Source organism: Anticarsia gemmatalis, chromosome 10 (assembly GCF_050436995.1).
Source record: "Anticarsia gemmatalis isolate Benzon Research Colony breed Stoneville strain chromosome 10, ilAntGemm2 primary, whole genome shotgun sequence".
In the NCBI taxonomy this organism is placed as follows: Eukaryota; Metazoa; Arthropoda; class Insecta; order Lepidoptera; family Erebidae; genus Anticarsia; species Anticarsia gemmatalis.
The window spans coordinates 400,349-418,504 of record NC_134754.1 but is presented as its reverse complement, the minus strand read 5'-3'; the positions used below and the strand labels follow the sequence as shown (position 1 = coordinate 418,504).

The 18,156-nt window shown below is 36.4% G+C and overlaps 2 protein-coding genes across 3 annotated transcripts in view; both read left to right on the top strand.

The window, feature by feature from the left end:
- Ttc7 (tetratricopeptide repeat domain 7) overlaps positions 1-13,380 on the top strand; it is a 28,521-nt gene extending 15,141 nt beyond the window's left edge. Inside the window, exons 16-18 of one of the 2 annotated variants that reach the window (XM_076118961.1) lie at positions 169-274; positions 634-840; positions 13,244-13,380. In XM_076118961.1, coding sequence (XP_075975076.1) covers positions 169-274; positions 634-839 — 312 coding nt within the window. In that variant the 3' untranslated portion in view covers position 840; positions 13,244-13,380. Of the gene's footprint in view, positions 1-168; positions 275-633; positions 841-9,381; positions 11,676-13,243 lie in introns of those variants that run through there. The other variant, XM_076118960.1, reaches the window with a different exon arrangement.
- Positions 12,470-16,447, top strand: LOC142976265 (organic cation transporter-like protein). Its single transcript, XM_076119554.1, has 7 exons — positions 12,470-12,642; positions 13,244-13,439; positions 13,761-13,861; positions 14,199-14,353; positions 14,520-15,068; positions 15,649-15,824; positions 16,268-16,447. Exons 1-7 carry the CDS (start codon positions 12,470-12,472, stop codon positions 16,445-16,447), a joined length of 1,530 nt encoding a protein of 509 aa, XP_075975669.1.
- The last annotated feature ends 1,709 nt before the right edge of the window (positions 16,448-18,156 follow it).

Genomic DNA, 18,156 nt, shown 5'->3' with positions numbered 1-18,156 from the left:
TGACCTATTATTTATGCTTTTTTTTTTCGTGAAATTTTTACTAGTACCAGTGAAGTTTAAGGCCTTTAAAACTGGTTCTACTGCTTTTTTTCTGTTGAGTTTTTAGCAGTAAAGTGTTTAGTACGTGTCACTATAAGTTGTAAGTTATTATTGTATGTTTGTTCGCAGCGAGGTTTGGTGCACGCGGCGAGCTTAGAGTGGGAGGAGGCGCGGCAATGTTTCCAGAACGCGCTCGCGATACATCCCACACATCTCGACAGTATTGTACAGTTAGGTGAGTAGTATTACATTTGATTATTTGTATTCATAACTAAAAAGTGTTTTTGTATGGATTAAGAACTGCGTGGGAATATTTGTTTTAATGCATAAATGTGTATTTTCTTGTGTTTGTTTTGTATTTTGCTTCATACGTAATAGTAGAGATGTATACGTATAATACAGGTTGAATATTGTTCTAATAAAAAATAATTGAATAATGAAAAAAACATTAATTATAATCATGTTGTAAATGATCAATCATGTTTCAGGAAATAAAATTGTATTTAAAGCCGAATTTTGCAGTCATATTAACCTTACCACGTTTCGTCACACACCAACAGTTCACCTATAATCTAAACCAATCTTCGTACACAGGTGCAGCGTACTACAACCTAGGCTGGCTAGGTCTGGCAGAGAAGGCCCTGCGAGAAGCCGCCTCCCTAGAGCCGTCCCGCGCGGACACGTGGCGGCGCCTGGCGCTGGTGCTGGCGGCGGCGCACGACCCGGGCGCGGCCGCCGACGCCGCCGCCGCCGCGCTGGCGCTGCACCCGCACGAGCCCGCGCTGCACCTGCCGCTCTGATGTAAGCTGCCACTCATAGACTAACTAGTAGCGAACTAGGGCGGGGCTTTCAATGTGTCGTGTGGGGTTGGAAATTGTTTTTGAAGGAAATTAGGTTAAGCAAAACTGTTCCTCCCATAAATACTTTTTAATAAAAAAGAAAATCTATTCCTTATCCTATGTGTGTGTTTTAAAACATATATTTTAACAGACATCTTTGACTACCGATATTGCAAATTCTATCGCTACTATCGGCAGAAAACTGGTTCTGTCTCACTATTGAGACACCATCTACTGTAATTTGATATGACAAAACAACTAACTAAAACCTGTACTAGAATCAAAATATTTTTTACGAATTCTACCTACTTTAATTCATGAATAAGTTCAAGGTTTTTAAAATCTTGCAAATGTACATTTGAGTAACAAAATTAAACTACGTTTAATTATAAACCATCTCACCCAATTGAAGGACTACTATTTCAACCCCACACAATACATTCAGAGCAATCTCGCACTTAATAGCAAATAATTAAGAGCTCTATTCGTATAATTACATCGAGCGTATACTATACTATGACCTTACATTGTTACCTATATCTCAAACTGAAATTTGTACCTTACACACTAATAAATATCCTCAATGACTATTCTCTACGAAAACTTTACCGATTTCAAAATAATGTCATAACAAGCCTAAGTTTGTATAGTAAGTACCATTTAACTTTATGTAACTGAATATAGTAACAAGTCACGCAGATGGTGAAACATAAATACACGTGACGTAGACGTTTGACGACCTCTTTGGCGCAGTGGTTAAGGTGGTCGCCACGCCACTACCAGTGAGTCCAGAGGTCGTGTGTTCGTTTCCCACACGGAACAAATATTTGTGCGATCAACATAGTTTCTGTAGTAACAACATAGTTGGTTGTACTCTGTGTCCGTTGTTTGTATGTCTGTAAAAGTCCCTGCGACACAAGAGGAATTCTTAGTGCGGGAGTTGTCCTTAAGATAATACGAGTAGACAAGGGGTACGGGCGATAGAATCTCTTGGTTTTAACCTTCCTCGCAAAGACTTGTTGCTATATTCACATACGCAAAGTAATTTGGCGCTTGCTGATTAAGCCTGTTCGCGTATATCCGAACTCTCAATGAGTTTAATGGTTTTGTTCTCCTAAATACTATAAAATGTATGGAATTCTTTACAATGTATGGAAACCATGCATACACTAATTTATCTTTAAGTTGTCCTAACAAAAGTTTACATTCCTAAAGTTAAACCTATCATGACATAAATAAAAAAACGAATTTTCAAACTTATTAACAAATGTCAATTCTCAATTAAAGAAAATCACAGGAAAATCTATTTGAAGTTCCTTTAAGATTTCCGCCTAAGTATTTGACACCACTCAATGAAATGCAAATCAAAATATATGCATCTCTTTTACTCCTACTCGTTTAAAACGTGTGAGAGTAGGACAGCAACACATTTATCCAATGTACTTTAACTGCACTTTCTTACGACCGAATCCACAAACATCTTTCAACTTTAGGAAACTTTAAAGTATTATGCTGTCTTTATCACTTTATCGTGTACAGTAGAGACGGAATACTTTTGAAGATTAATTAAAATTGATTGATGTTTTTGTATTTGGTCGTTATTGGCAGATGAAGGCATAAAATTTTAGATCTGTATGAATTTGAGTGGCGTCGAAACCTAATACAAATGTTGAAATAATTAACTAATAAATTCCATACAATCTTATTGTGTATGTGAAAATTGTTCTAACCTGAAAAACTAAATTCTTGATTTAAACTGAATATAAATGAAACGAAATATCTCGATTTTAAAACATTAATATTAAAGTAACTTATCATAAGGCCAGCGGGACTAGAAAAATGACGCTAGCATTTTGTACGCAAAATTACAAAACTTACGTTGGGTACAAAACTACACCTAAATTCTGACCCTACACTTGGTTATTTGTGTCTTGTACCAGTTGACAGTTCTGTCTCATATTATTTCATATGAGTAAGTGAGACAACATCACACACATAGAAACAGAAATAACCAGCTTTTCTAGCTTTTCTTGAGAGACCATTTCTTATAACCAAGTAGCTATCGAGAAATAATGCATTAATAACTGGTCAACGCCATCTTGCGTATTCAACAAGAACTATTTTTTTCAGGCAATTCTAAATGTCATGATTGTTACTCGATACCACTTATCGTAGGGAATCGTATTACTCTTGTTCTTAATCTAGTGTCGTTGGCCTTACGTGACAACTAATATGTATGTATGCTAAAATACTGCCGACATAGTACTTACGCGATATAAATATTAACTCATTGATGTAAAAATGTTTTTACAATAAGTTTTAACTCACTCTGTTCTTACAACGAAATATATGAGGCTTGTTCTGCAATACTAAATAGCATTCGTTTCCCCTCTGCTGGTCGAAGACCTTTCCCAAGATCTTTATTCTTCTCGATCTGTTGCCGTCTTGGTCCGTTCTTGTCCGGACCAGTATAGTTTATTTCGCCATCGTTTTCGAAGTCTGACGCGGCGTCTAGCGGTGTAGTTCCTAAACAGATTATAGCAGACAATTTCTCGACATTCGGCACACATGACCAGCCCAGTCATACTAAAGTTTTCATCTATACTAAAAGAAATTGTAAGTTTGAATTACTTTACGAACTGTAAGTTATCGTATTGCACAACAAGCTTCAACTTTAAACACGACTATAATTCTAACAAACATGACAAATTATAAAGAAATATAATAATATCATCTCTATAAATACCCAGTTTTCGAGTAACAAGTAAGTTGTACAATATCCTATACAGAGGACAGCTTGTCCTAGCTACGAGTTTGACAGTAGTGTTAGGCGTAATTAGAAACTGCAAATATATTAAACTTTGGTCTACAATACACACATTGAAACAACACTCAAAATGGTATATTTTTAACTAGTAATCGCTTTAAATGCGTGCTGATACATGCGTATACGTACATGCATGTGCACGCATATACGTGTAAAGTAAGTTCCTACTTAGCGAATCATCAGCTCGGTCTCCAATTTCACTACCGAAAAAAAAGCAAAAGACGAGCTATTGTCAGGTCAGACAGCTCGTAAGAGATAACCTGTACATAATGTGTAAATACTGAACTTAACCTTTTAAAAAGCAATAAAATATTTACCAAAATCGAATAATTTCTATAAAATGTTACTTTTCGAGAGCTTATCAAAATTTCATTCAATTCTAAACCAATGAATTATCTTTGAGTATAGCAAAACGTCGTTTATTCTGCGTGTAACTGTATACCAAAGTTATTATACCCAGCATAGTAGTGATTGTATGATATAATCGTTCTGTATACCTGTTAGTAGCGTTTACTACGAGTTACGACTGACTATACTGTATTAGGCCGAGGAATTGATGTAGTCACCTTCTAGTACACCGTACATCGTGGTTATAGCACTTTCAAATTACATTTAATTATTACTTTTGTTCCATGTTTCTGTATAAATGTGTTTTTTGATTCTTGTTGCACTTACCGCAAAATTATGGAAAGGTGGTTCCATTGGCATAGATTTTGTGTCACTCTTTGACTAGTTATCAAATTAGTATCTACTGACTGAGTGTCACGCCACAAAACTTATGGATTATGGCCATTTCGCCTAAGTCCCTGTTTTACTGTTCCGCCATGACACCTCAGCTAAAATGTTTGTTTTTTTAACTGGATTGAAACTATGTATACTATTTATTAGCTCCAATAATAATTGTTTACTGCTTGTAAATATACTGTTATGTACAAATTTCTTAATTCCCAATTGGTCACCAATTTTTATTGATATTTTCTTTCGCTGTGAATATATTTGTAAATTGTACATACTTTCACGTATACATTGTCACGTCTCATGAACCCACTCGTTAGTTATAGAGACCTTGACAATACAAACTGTAAATCATTCACACCACGATATACGGTGTACTGAGAACTAATACTTGTTTCTTTCCTATTATACTCGGAACTAACTAATTAAGTCCCGTACATATTGAATAACACAATAATTTGTTAAAATTAAAGAATTTAGCCACTTTGACGTAATAGTGTACGTGCACGCTGCTAACGTGCGAACTTATTCGTATACGTGATGAAAATGCGCGCAGTGTGATTTATCCCAGTCGGCTTGTTTCTAAACCCGCGTACTGACTGACCGAGCAGCCTCTCGAGGCAGTATCTGGGTCTCTTTTCCTTCAGATCGATATGAGCCGGACCGAGATATTGCCTCGTGTGGCTGCTCGCTCAGTCAGTACGAGGCTTAACACCATTATAATCTATGATTACAATGTATGCCATGGGTCTTAATAATTTCATAAAATAAACTTTGAGATGTTTTTGTGCGATGTCTATTCGGTGTGTACGGAGCTTAAAGAGCTTTGTTTCGAGTGTATTAATTGAACTATCTAAAGAAGGGACGCTTCTTATAGCTTACTTAAATGCTATTTAATTTAACACTATCATATAAATAAGCTTATCAAACAATTTTCAATAGACAGGTTAGAATAGTTAATTGTTAAAAAACTACATATTTGAATAGACTATTTCGAAAAGGGCGTATCTCACGTTATAGTAACGTTATACTTGTGACTTTTTCGAAATGAAAGCTAAATACGATCCAGATTCTCACTATGGCGTTACAATATATCGCATATCGTTAAAATATTTTGCGCATACATTTTAAATCATTTCGCGTTCACTATCATAATTAAAGCGAATAATTATAAGACTCGATAAATATCAATTCGTAATATCGTTTCGTGTAATATAAAATTATAATATACGTTCGTTCGTGTAGTCGTGCTACTTTGTATTTGCACATACTAAAGTTATGTTACCGTCAGTCAGTCAGTCAGTCAAGCATTACTAATGAATTGTAGATGTAGATTGTTGACTATTTACCAATAACATGACATTGCGTTACTTTTACCGGCTTTTCAACTGAAAATAATGATTTTTGTCCAGGGTAAAACATATCCCGTAGTCCGCACAGGTCAACTCAGGGAATATATGTATTTCCCCCGTTGCCCACTAAGGCGATCAAAGCAGTTAGGCGACGTGTTTAACCGCAAATGATTTTGCCGTGACTGACTCGTAGAGACGGTGACATAACTGTAGTGTGTGTACGCACCTTTATTGATGCATTTCGTCCCGTCCAGTGGTTTCAAACATTTATTATAACGGTTTAGTCAAAGCAAATTATAATATATTTTTTGCTGTTCTTAATATATTTAGTATATTTGTAATATACTAGCTAAATGTTTTATTATATTAGCATCATTAAAGTCGTCGCTATTTAATATAAAATTTTAATAATTATCAAATTTGAATTGTCGAAATATTCTTTACCTCAATATTGTGCTATTTAATATAATATTTGCGGCATTTTAGAAATTAAAATCCTTTAAAATAACTACTTTGTTGCTCCATAGTCCTTTATTAGAACATAACTAAACATTTTATCAAAATAATTAAAGTTTTGTGACACCACACTGAAACATACTAAGCTCCTTTTCATCGCCGAGTTTCATTACTCATCAAAGCAAAAGACACAGCAAACGGCCTTAACTCCATATTTCGACTCTTACTTGCTTCGAAATACACACAACGTGAGTTAAAACATGTACGAACATTCGAAACGCACTTTCAACCTTTTGACCTCCCCAATATTGGCTGTGCGCGGTCCTTCAGCCCGTGATCTACGCTTGTGCCGCGTATAAGCACCTGGCCTTCGCGCTGTAAACACACCATGCGCTGCCAAAACGCTATGCTCACGCGTCGTTAGCACGCATAACTTACGTCGTTCACCCGCTCGAAGTACGTGCACGCGCAATGAGGGGAATCAAGAGGGCATTAAGTATAATATTATAATGCAACGGGTCTTATACGCGATTGAAAATTTAAAGGTTAGGAAAAAAAATATATCTGTTTTTCAACCCTGTAACAACACCGTTCGCTGTGTTAAGGCTTCTTGCCAGTTTACGTTAAGTTTGCGCTAGCCATATTTAAATATATTGTACTACGGTCAATGCATATCAGTGTGTCTGTTGCCGTTAGGTTTAATAATTGCTAGTCCTTTGTTGATGCGACTTTAACTTTGGACATGGTGTAAATAGTACTGTATGCATTAGGAAACAACATAAAATATAATTGTGAAGCCTATTACTGTCTCATTGTTGCGCCTTATTAGCATGAAGGAGAGGTTAGACATTCAGTTTTCTGTAGCCCAAGTAAAAGGAAATGGAAATCGAACATGATTGGCACTTTTTGCGTATTACGTATCTCAGTTGATAACTAGTGTACGTCAAATTGATGGTCACTATTAGTACATCGCTGCTTTGACATAACGTGTTAATCACTATAATCTAAGGGAGAAAACAATGTACAGCATAGCTTTCAAATAGTTGTCAACGATACGTGACATGCCCAAATTTTATAATTCAAGCCCATTGTCTTAATGTCGAGAACACAACCTCCAATTGAAGAGGTTACACCAAAAGTAAACTTTATCATTTCGAACTCCAGAGTATTTTAGCCGTTTAGGCCATAATGACGTCACGATACTACGTTCCTTGGCGCCAGAGAACATTTCATACTTAATGACGTCACGGTGACGACGTAATAGACTATCAACCAAGTAGTTGTTTTACTATTTACACTATGTCCTAAACTTATAATTATAATTTTGTGATGGTAAAGAGAATATTGGTCTGGTGTTAGTTGTAGTGAGTTATGGTGGTAGGCTAGTTCCTTACGCTCCCGGTGTGGTTGTTTTATTTACATGGTTTTATTATTGGTGGTTAACTTTGCTGGTTAATGGCAAACATTGAAGTAATAGGAAAATGTTACAATAGGTTCGTTTTAAAGAAAGTTTCTGTGTGGTCAGTGTGATAGTAGGTTGATGACGAACTTGCGACTGTAATAGGACTGCTTATGTAAAAATCGGTTTAGCGGTTTTGTCGTAAATGCTGTAAAGACAGACAGTTTTACAGTAGCTTTGCACACGGTTTGCTAGCTTTTTTTAATGTGGGTATCCCAAATAAGCCCTATGTCTTTATAAAACCTATTTACATACATTAGCGGCCATTCAAAACCGAAAGCGGGAATTTAAAAAAAGACCTTAGGATATGGGCCTTATTTGGGTAACCCACCTCATATCCTAAAGAAACTTAAAAAACTATACTGAATTGGTTCACTTGTTTTGCCTTAAAAGCGTGATAGACGAAGTTATTTTCACATTTATAATTATTAAAGATAATGTGGAAGATGCCATCTTACAAAGAATTTTACTACAATCGTCACAATATCTGTTCTTTGTAATAAATAATTCCATTCAATAACAATCGCAGAGGAAAAACACAGATAATATAATCGTATTATATGCAGAAATTTTACGACACGTGTATTTAATTAAATTATACAATATTAATGAGACTTCTGCTATCACCATTAAGTAACACCGTAATAATTATGGTTTTATTAAACGTGTTTGAAAGGTTTATCCTCATATGAATACATAAGTACTCAATAAATGATAATCGCGAAAGTTATTCCGTTTATCTGTTTCGCTTTCCAGTCCAAATTGCCAAAATACTTATTTTGCAATAAGGCTTAGCACTTTTACAAAAAATATAATAATATGTAATGGTACCTTAGGGCTTCTCTACAACACTTACCCCCGGTTTCTGAGGTACATTTAGGGGCAGTTTATCAATTCAATAGCGTTAAAACTCATACAAAAAAAACGCAATTGAATAGATAAACTACCGCTAAATGTACTCGGAAACCGGGGGTTAGCTGCGTTCACGCATTGATAACATCTACAACGCTTGTACATGAATCTAGTATTGCTATGAGACGTCGTTTTTTCGCTCCCTTACGTCCCTAGAAAACAGATTAATTTTCCTTGCAGGTAGAGCCGTGAGCAAAACCTTGTATGTTTATTCGTCTATTCACGCTGACCACACAAAATATTTAATAAATTTAAATTCAACATAAAAAAAATCTGCTATAAAATACCTTACTAAAATCGAATACCGTAAAACTGATTCAACTAAAAGTTTTAGTCGATATTTGGTGTATAATTAATAATTATAATTGTAGTACCATGTGATTTGATTCTGGCAATAATTTGTGTCGACGATGCGTGTCATAGTTATAACTTAATGTTGCTACATGTTATATAACATTGGATGTGCCAATGTGTGTTCGTGTGTGTTATAATGTATATTTTGTTCTATATGTTAATTTTTTTTGTAAAGTCAGCTCCACTTTTGACCCGTGAGCGTGAGAGCAAACCTTCTTGTAGCAAGTTATCTCAGATTATATGTGATAAGTACGCACTAACAAATTGTGTAATTTTAATAGAAATTATTGTAAAATCCAATAGTCTATCACATCCATGGTCTGAAGGAAAACAATTTATTATCTAGAAATAACTTTTTCTTGCAATTATAAGAAAACAATCAGACTGACTTTGTGTATCAACTTGCAGGTAATTGTGGAGCTGTTCTTACATTCAGTAATGTCGCAAAACATGCCGCGATGTAGCAAAGTGATGTGCATCATACAGAATAAGTAGCTGAGTTGTTTTTATCCATACTGTTTGACATTTTTGTAGCCCGGTGTTTTGAAACATGCATCTTTTTTTTAACTGGTGATAGGAATATCTAAGACATATAAATGTATATCTTCAATTACTTGACGATGAAGTAATCTTCGAGAGATTAGTTTGTAGTCTCTAAGGTTGCTTCGGCTGTCAGTTGAAACTAAAGTTCCGAATAACGTATCAAAATAAATAATTATGTAAGAATATTACCTATGTAAAATATTTGTATTTATATCGATGTATGTATGATCAAGACAGGTTTCATTTTGTTTTAAAGTGTTTATGTAGTATTTTGTAAATATGCTTCAAATACATTTGTTACAAAAAGCAAGCCTGTTTGTAGCAGAACTAGGAGCACCCTACAACTGCGGCTATACTCCATGAGTACATTGCCTCTCAAGTGAAAATATTTTTCGGGGAAGGTTTTTTTTGCTAAATTGTAGCAAGTGTGTTTGTAGCTAAAGTATGTCGAATAAAATATGTTGATGTCGAACAATGTTTATTGGTGCTAGTGCATCGCCTAGGTTGTGCTCAGTTAAATATAGGCGGTGACAGAAGTGATTCATATAAGCTCTTTTTAATAACTGTGGCAGTCAAATTCCCAAAACATCAAAAACTCTTCGAATAATGTATCTTTTGGGATTGCGATACCTGGGATAAATACCTGAATATTTAGAACTGGTAATACGTCAATAAAAACTGATGAGTGAAATGTAAGAGAATGTATTTTAACGGTTATTAGGTCAATGACCAGAGCTGTGTCATTGATCGTTATCAGTCTTCAAAACATTTATCTCTAAGGGTTTTTCTGTCATTATTGTTACAATATCATAGTAATTGATAACAAATTACACAACAACCACACACAATGTGGATCGCTTCTGAACCCGTCTGTACAACAACGGATCTAATTTTATGCCATTTGTTGATACCGCACTCTGTTATTGTGTAATATAAAGTATATTTTATCTCATTCACAGCACCTGTTACAACTCAATTGTGTATATTACCTCCATACTTTATAAATCATTTGCTAAAAGGCAATTTTGAAGTGATAGTGATTCGTCTTCTACCCCCTTCCTAGTGTTCACTGATTGTACAAAGGAAAGAGACAAAAAACGTTTTGAAACTTTACGTGTTCGATAGCTTGTATTGTGTGCGTGCGACAGAGACGGACATGTCTCGGTCGCACACATACATGAACCCTAATTGTAAATTGTAATCCTATAATCTAAAGACCAATATAATATTTATTGTCGGTCGTCATAGTTCAATAAATGATTGTATTTCAGAATGTTTCTATGGATGTATCACTTGTTAATTGAAGGACGTCGCTCTACTAACACTAATAAGTGAATAGTTTCGGATTTGTTGCACGTAGTTCACGGCGATGTAGCGCGATATTGAGCGATACGTTACTATAGAATTTAGGTGTAACGCTCTCATCTGTACCACTAAACATTTGGAAGATAATATGTGTATTTAATATAAATTAGGGAGAAAACTTTTAACAAAACTATTAGTAGATAAACAGATTTTAATAATTGTGTGGTAAATTGTATGAATATAAGAGAGAGATAAAAGATAATAAGAACAAAATTTATCATTGTAGTAGGTAATTAAAAGATATGTTCATTCAGAATTCACTATAAAAAAACAATGTTAATCGTTTTCTGCGACAGTAAAAATTGAAATAACATACTTGCTGTCAAAATAATTTGCAGCAACTACAAGCGGATTTGTAGCAAGTTTGACTACGCAAGTCGAAATGTCGCAAATACACATTATTATCTCCCAAATAAACTTAAAAATAATAAAAAAAATAGTATATTTAGTAGACCGACGTCCGTATGCATGCATATATCAGAATGCAGGTATACATGTAGATGTATATAAGTGTATGTATACATAATATATGATATATAAATACGTATATAAACTGTTGTGCTCTGGTGTACTTTAATACGTTGTAGTTGTTCTCGCATTCGATGTTGATGTATATAAAACGTTTAAGGATATTAACAAATAATAATTATTATGTTACATAATGTTGGTGTTTTATTTTACTACACGTGTACAGAAATAACTAACTGACTGACTAACATTACTTAGCTAGAAAATGTTCCCGACCGATTTTGGGCAAGGACTATATAGAGCGGAGAAACGGTATACGAACATAACCAGCGAGAAGTCAGACGCAGCTTTTATGTACCCGAATTTCATTATTCTGGGCAATTATTTGGTTTTTGACAGAAATAATTAAGTTTGGAAAATATCTAATATTTTTTTAGATCTAGGAATTGACCCTGAGACTTCATTGCTGCTACTGCCGCTACGCCATACGCAGTTGCGTCTTAATTGCGTGTGTGTGCGAGTGTATGTCTCTCTTTTTGTCACATGTGAGGATTCTTTTATGGGAAAATGAAAAGAAAGGATGTAATGCTGAAAATAATAAGAAAAAGGGTGCCGTCACGTGGCTCAATAAACAAGTAAAACGTGCCCACGTTGTAGCTACTTATGGACTATTTGATCAGCTGAGAAGTACCGAAATAAAAATTTTGAGGACATCCATCTTCTTTTTGTTTATATACATAATGATGGTGTAAGTACTCTACATTTTATTCATGAACTAGCGGACCCGCGTGCTCAAGTTATAAGTGTTATCGCAATTTTTATTAATTCTTCCATGCTTTAAATCGTCGGTTTGGCTCGCTGTCACGGTTTCTTAGACGACTGATATATTTAGCAAAAAAAGCGGTTGAAGAATCGAAGTCAAACATTAGTAGGTATGAAAAACACAGTCAGACTCAGCCAAAAGATAAAAACCATCTTTCTTTTTGCACTTATCTATTCCCAATTCTATCATTCTATCATCTTTGATTGAAGTAACTGTCAAACGAACTAATAAACAATGTTTTTATCTCAACAAATACACATTTTATTATAATTTTCTTTTGAAATATTTACTGAACAAATGACTGAACGTAAGATCTCGATCCAGAAGGTAGACTTGGACAGCATAATGGATGAACTGGGGCACTTCGGCCGGTATCAGATACGCGTGTACTCGTATCTTATGGTGGCTATTATTACTAAAGCTATGTATAATACGCAGTATGTGTTTGCTGCCGGTCCTGTGGAGTACAGGTTTGTTGGATTTTTGCTTTAAAAAGGTAGGTAAGCCCATCACTCTACCAGCCATTAGCTTAACCAATAAAAATTGAGGAAATGTCCAGAGGCTTCTCCACGTTAAGCCTTATGGGGGCGACGTGCTAGTTTTTAAGGTCTCAGTCTTTTCGTTCACGCAACAAATGGTTGGCTGCCTGGGTGATTATGTATTGGACACATCGCCCATCATACCCCAACATCCTCCCTGGTAATGTTTTGAATCCGAAATAGTAGTTGGAGATAAAGAAGATAGTAGTTGGAGTGTGGATAGTGATTCCGTTTTACATTGACTATATGCGACTTAAACAATGCAGGTAGAAAGAGTGATTTAATTATATGATCTCAGGTGATTTCTGCAATTCAAATGTCCTGTTTTAACATAATTTAAATATTCATTTCTTAGGTCAGTTTACCTTTTCCACCACAGATTCTTTCAAAGCTGCTTTTGTTGTAATGTCATTGTGAGATAGCGGTACGATGACCGCTATCTCACAATGACATTACAATAAAGTGCTTTTATTACTTGCTCAATGGAGTAAATACCTCGTAATTTCTTCAAGAAAAACACGCCTTCTTGTAGGTGCAGGGTACCGGAATGCGAAACGTACCCACTAGACTTTGCGGCTAAGAAATGGGGCAAGTTTGCGTTGCCTGGGAACCGCAAGTGTCATCGCAAGGTGCCCACCGGCGGCGGCTGCTCTGCTGACAGCTTTTCTAACACAACCATAAAATGCAGCTCTTGGGTTTACAAGAATAACAATACTATTGTACCTGAAGTAAGCCCATATTTTTAGTAAGAGTTATGAAAAAGTAGAATATATAATTACATTTTTCAATATCTAGTTGGAAGGATTGTGTGAAAGAGGACATAAAAATAAAAGGGGTTACAATAGAGTTAACGGCTAACAGGAATGGTTTTTAGAGAAAAAATGTTCCGTGTACAACTGATGTGGGATAAGGTAGAGACTGATTCTGAGGTAAGGTAGAGACTGATTATTATGATGAATTTTCTCTCCCTATTTTCCAAGCAGCTGTTGTACAATAGATATTTGTAAAACGACTAATCTCCTATTTATTTAATTGAACACATCTTGCAGTTCGACCTCGCCTGCCAGGACTGGAAGCGTACCCTGGTGGGTACCGTGCACAGTTTCGCGTACTTCACCGCTATACCGGTCACTGCATACATTTCAGACAAGTGAGCATATTCTACCTAAATATTTCTATTAATCGATTCTGTAAAGGCTATAATATATTACTACTATTCTCGACTCTAGGTCTACGCAATTAAAAGCCCGTAAAAAACTAGCTAGCTCCCGAAAAGTGGTCTTGAAAACCGATAGTTACTTTCGATTCGTTAGAAACGATAGGTAAATAAAAAAAGGGGTATGAAAAATAGATGTTGGTCGAATCTCAGACGTACTCAATATGGTCACAAAATTTCATGAGAATCGGTCAAGCCGTTTTGGAGGCGTACGGTAACTAACATTGTGACATGGAATTTTTTTATATAAGATGTTCTAGCGTTATGGCAGGTACGGGCGGCGCCTGACGCTGATCTGCACGGCCATCGCGCCGGCCTTCGTGGGCATCGCGCGCTCCTTCTGCACCAACTACTACGTGTACCTCGTGCTGGAGTACATCGAAGCCTTTGTAGGCATCGGCTCTTACAGCACTGCTTTTATTTTGGGTTAGTGTCTTCCAAAAATAATTTTATTGGTTTCTATAAAAAGACGGTAACGCAGTGCCCAAAACAAATAATGGTGTAGTCTGTTCTCAAGTAGCATTCAAATAACATTGAAAACCATTTGACAGATTATTTTACAAACTTGCTTACCACGTCATATCCATTTTAGGTCTCGAAATGGTTAATCTGAAGAAACGCGTGCAAGCTGGTATTGCACTATCAATGACATACGCCTCAGGGCAAGCGATCCTTGGCATCACAGCCTCTATAGTACCATACTGGAGACACCTCACACGTCTCATCTACGCACCCTCAGTACTCTTCATATTCTACTTCCTGATCGTAGAAGAAAGTGTCCGCTGGCTGATAGTCAAAGGGAGAAAAGAAGAAGCAGCCAGAATAATAATAAAAGCTGCTGAAATTAACGGCAGAACTCTGTCTCCACAAGCCATAGCGATGTTAGAACAATCAGACGAAGAGCCGAGGTATGGCATACAAGCGAATGTTGGGGAACGACGAATAACTGTTACCAAGCCTGAAGAGGTCCCTATTTGTAAGCAAGTGTTGAAGTCTAAGACCATGATGTTCCGACTGACGGTATGCTCGTTCTACTGGGTCACTGTAACCATGGTCTACTATGGCTTGTCTATCAACTCTGTGATGCTGGCAGGGAATCGCTACGTGAATTTTGTTCTGACCGCGCTGATTGAGATTCCTGGTTATATTTTGAGCGGACTGACGCTGAATCGGTTTGGAAGAAAGAGCTCGATTATGACGGCTTTCTTTTGCTGTGGATTGTCGCTACTGACTATCGCTAATTTGAGTAATCGTAAGTATTCACATTTGTATGCCATTTTAGATTTATCCACCAATTAAATTTGTTGAATTATTCTTGGTCCACTGCCACGCTAACTCCCGTGACTTTGATGGAAACGCAGCCTTCATCTTAATTACTCTACATATGCATTATACAGAAAAATTTAGCAATAAGAAAAATACCAGTGTTTGAGACTTTAAGAGACAATGTTATGAGTATGACAGGTGTTTTTAACGCGGAAAATGTTAAAGTCTACAACACCTTATTCGATACCTGACGTTTCGACCGACTTACATTGGTTTTGGTCGCGAGCGCACTATTGCGCATCTTTATATATTATGTTTATTTATTCTCTTCCTATCCCTATGGGAAAAAGGCGTGATTTTACGTTTGTAATACGTGTACAAGTCGCAATAATTGAAAACTTTAAGCTATGACTAATAAGCGGTCCTTTTTCTAAGGATTCTTTTTTGTTTCCCAGCAACCCACATAATAGGCATGACAATGATGGGCAAGATGTGCATCAGCATGATTTTCTGCAGCATCTACATCTACACGATCGAGCTGTTCCCGACGCAGGCGCGCCACGTGCTCATGGGCATCTGCTCCATGGTGGGCAGGGTCGGCTCCATGACCGCGCCGCAAACACCGTTGTTGGTTGGTATGTCGTATATTTGAGGTCTCAGCTTTCAGGGTACAAGTTTACGATACAGTACGATTTTAAGATACGAAGTTTATTACTGTGTTTCTGAAATATTATAGAGGTGTAACATAAGCCCATGATGATGCGATCTAATACGACCATTAAAATTAAGATATTTCTCAAAATTTTCAAAACAGAGTATTAGGACTGCCAATGATACTGTTTCTACTTAAGCGAAGTGGAGATTTCGATCACTGTGATTGGTTGATACTTGATACGCGGTCTGCTTCACTCCACTCTGCCGAGCTCCCAGTAAATTACCAGTAAACGCACCCTTTTTCTCCACTTCACCACATAGAAAAACAAAACCTAACCATAAACTGCCGTGACCACAAGATTTCTACATTTTACAAATAAACTAAAAGGCACAAATCTCTAAACTTAATTCTTCTTTCAGGCAGTATACATGCGCTCTCTACCGTACATCCTATTCGGTTCAATGGCTGGCATCGCCGGTATCCTGATGCTGTTCACCCCGGAGACCTTGAAGCTCAAGCTACCTGACACCATCGAGGAAGCCGAGCACATGGAGCGGCCCAGGACCAGGCAACGGACAGATATGCTCAGTGCCAACTGAGGACCAAGTGAAACTTGAAGATTGTCTCACAAAAGTATTGAACTTTGTTCTATGTTATAAAGTGTTTGGAAATAAAATCGTGGTTTTATTTATTCTGGGTCCTATAGAATATAAAACTACGTCTATGCTAAGAGAGTGAAGCACGACCCGAGCACAAAGTTCTAGTAAAAACGCGCTCGTTCGAGGCTCTTAAGCTCTCTCCACACTACACAGATTTGCGCTCGGTTCGTGCTCGGTTCCTCTAGCGCAGACCCAGCTTAAGGTTCACTTACGAAATAGGGAAAACTTAACAACACATTTGCTTGGTTTGGGAACATACACCAACATAGTGCAAGCCCGAATTTTTACGTTTATCCCTTTAAAAAGACATCTCCTGCACTAAGAATCGCGGGGATTTTTACAAACATACAAACAACGGACACAAAATGCAATCAGACCTGATGCAATTACTATTATTTTGTGGATCGCACAAATAAGTGTTCCGTGTGGGAATCGAACCCACGAGCGACGTTGCGACCTTGACCACTGCACCACGGAGGCAGTCAAAACCGTGAAAACGAGGGTTTATTTATTGTGGGAATAGAAGGTTCGTTTGATAAGAATTTTTATTTTATTTAGAAATTAGGAAAGCCTAACGAAACTAACCCGGGTTGGGGAACATACATCAACACTGGCACTAGCAAGCCTGCATTTACATTAGTAACTATAGGTACAACAAGCAAAAATTCAGTAGGTTTTTAAGCCCTCCCGTGTCACTACATTCATTCAAGTACAAGAAATTAAAATAAACAATACTTGGTATATTGATTCACCGCAAACGTCTTGGGGAAATGACCATTTACGTAGCTTGCAATAACAGGTGTGACCGTTTTCCTTTTAAAATAACAGTAATTCAAGCGTATAAAGCAAGACATTAGTCTGTTTATTAACGCCCTTACGATAAAACCTCTGAATACATTTTGATTTGATTTTTCAGCCTAGTAGTAGCGTTATACTTGTAGTAGTTACAACAATTTTTATACTACTTTATTAACATCTTTAAAGTAACAAATAAAATATCTTTATATAAAACTAATTTAATTCAGTTTGTACATTTTCTTCATTACGGATATCTATCACAACACGACACGGTAAGATCGCTCACCAAAAAAAGGACCTTTATACTCAGCAGACCTCACATTGAAACTTAACATCTCAATTTCTAGCCCATTATTAATATATTCAATAGTTTATTACTTAATACTTGAAGTTAAAGGACACTGATGTTATCTCCACACACCAGGCCTTTTCGCAATAACTAGTTTTGCCAAAACATGCCCTTTCGTAATTTAAACTGGTATATAACTTTACGAGTACTGTTGAACTTTCGCCTGCTTTTGTTTGTATAAAACGATATATGACGTCATGTGACAATTTTGTTAAAGGTAATGTTAAAAATATTTTAAAATCCGTACGTTCATATCAAATTCAATAATATGTTATGTTGAAGATTATAAACATAGTCATAGACCAAGTCGCATTATTTACTCATACTTTACTAGGGCTTAAATGGCTTGTAGGTACTATAGATCTACATAAAAAAATCTTGTTTTTATTTCCGGAAAGAGGGAGGAATTAAAGCCTCGAGTCCACAACGCCTGACACTGCATTTTGCACTAATCTGTTTAAAAAAATCTCTTCACGAAGTCATTGATGTTTAATGTGCGCTT

Excerpts from the sequence above, each read along its gene's own strand:
- LOC142976265 (XM_076119554.1), top strand. The coding sequence starts at position 12,470 with ATGACTGAACGTAAGATCTCGATCCAGAAGGTAGACTTGGACAGCATA. Across the intron at positions 13,440-13,760 it reads ACAATACTATTGTACCTGAA|TTCGACCTCGCCTGCCAGGA; the intron begins GTAAGCCCATAT and ends CACATCTTGCAG. Across the intron at positions 15,825-16,267 it reads CGCCGCAAACACCGTTGTTG|GCAGTATACATGCGCTCTCT; the intron begins GTTGGTATGTCG and ends TTCTTCTTTCAG.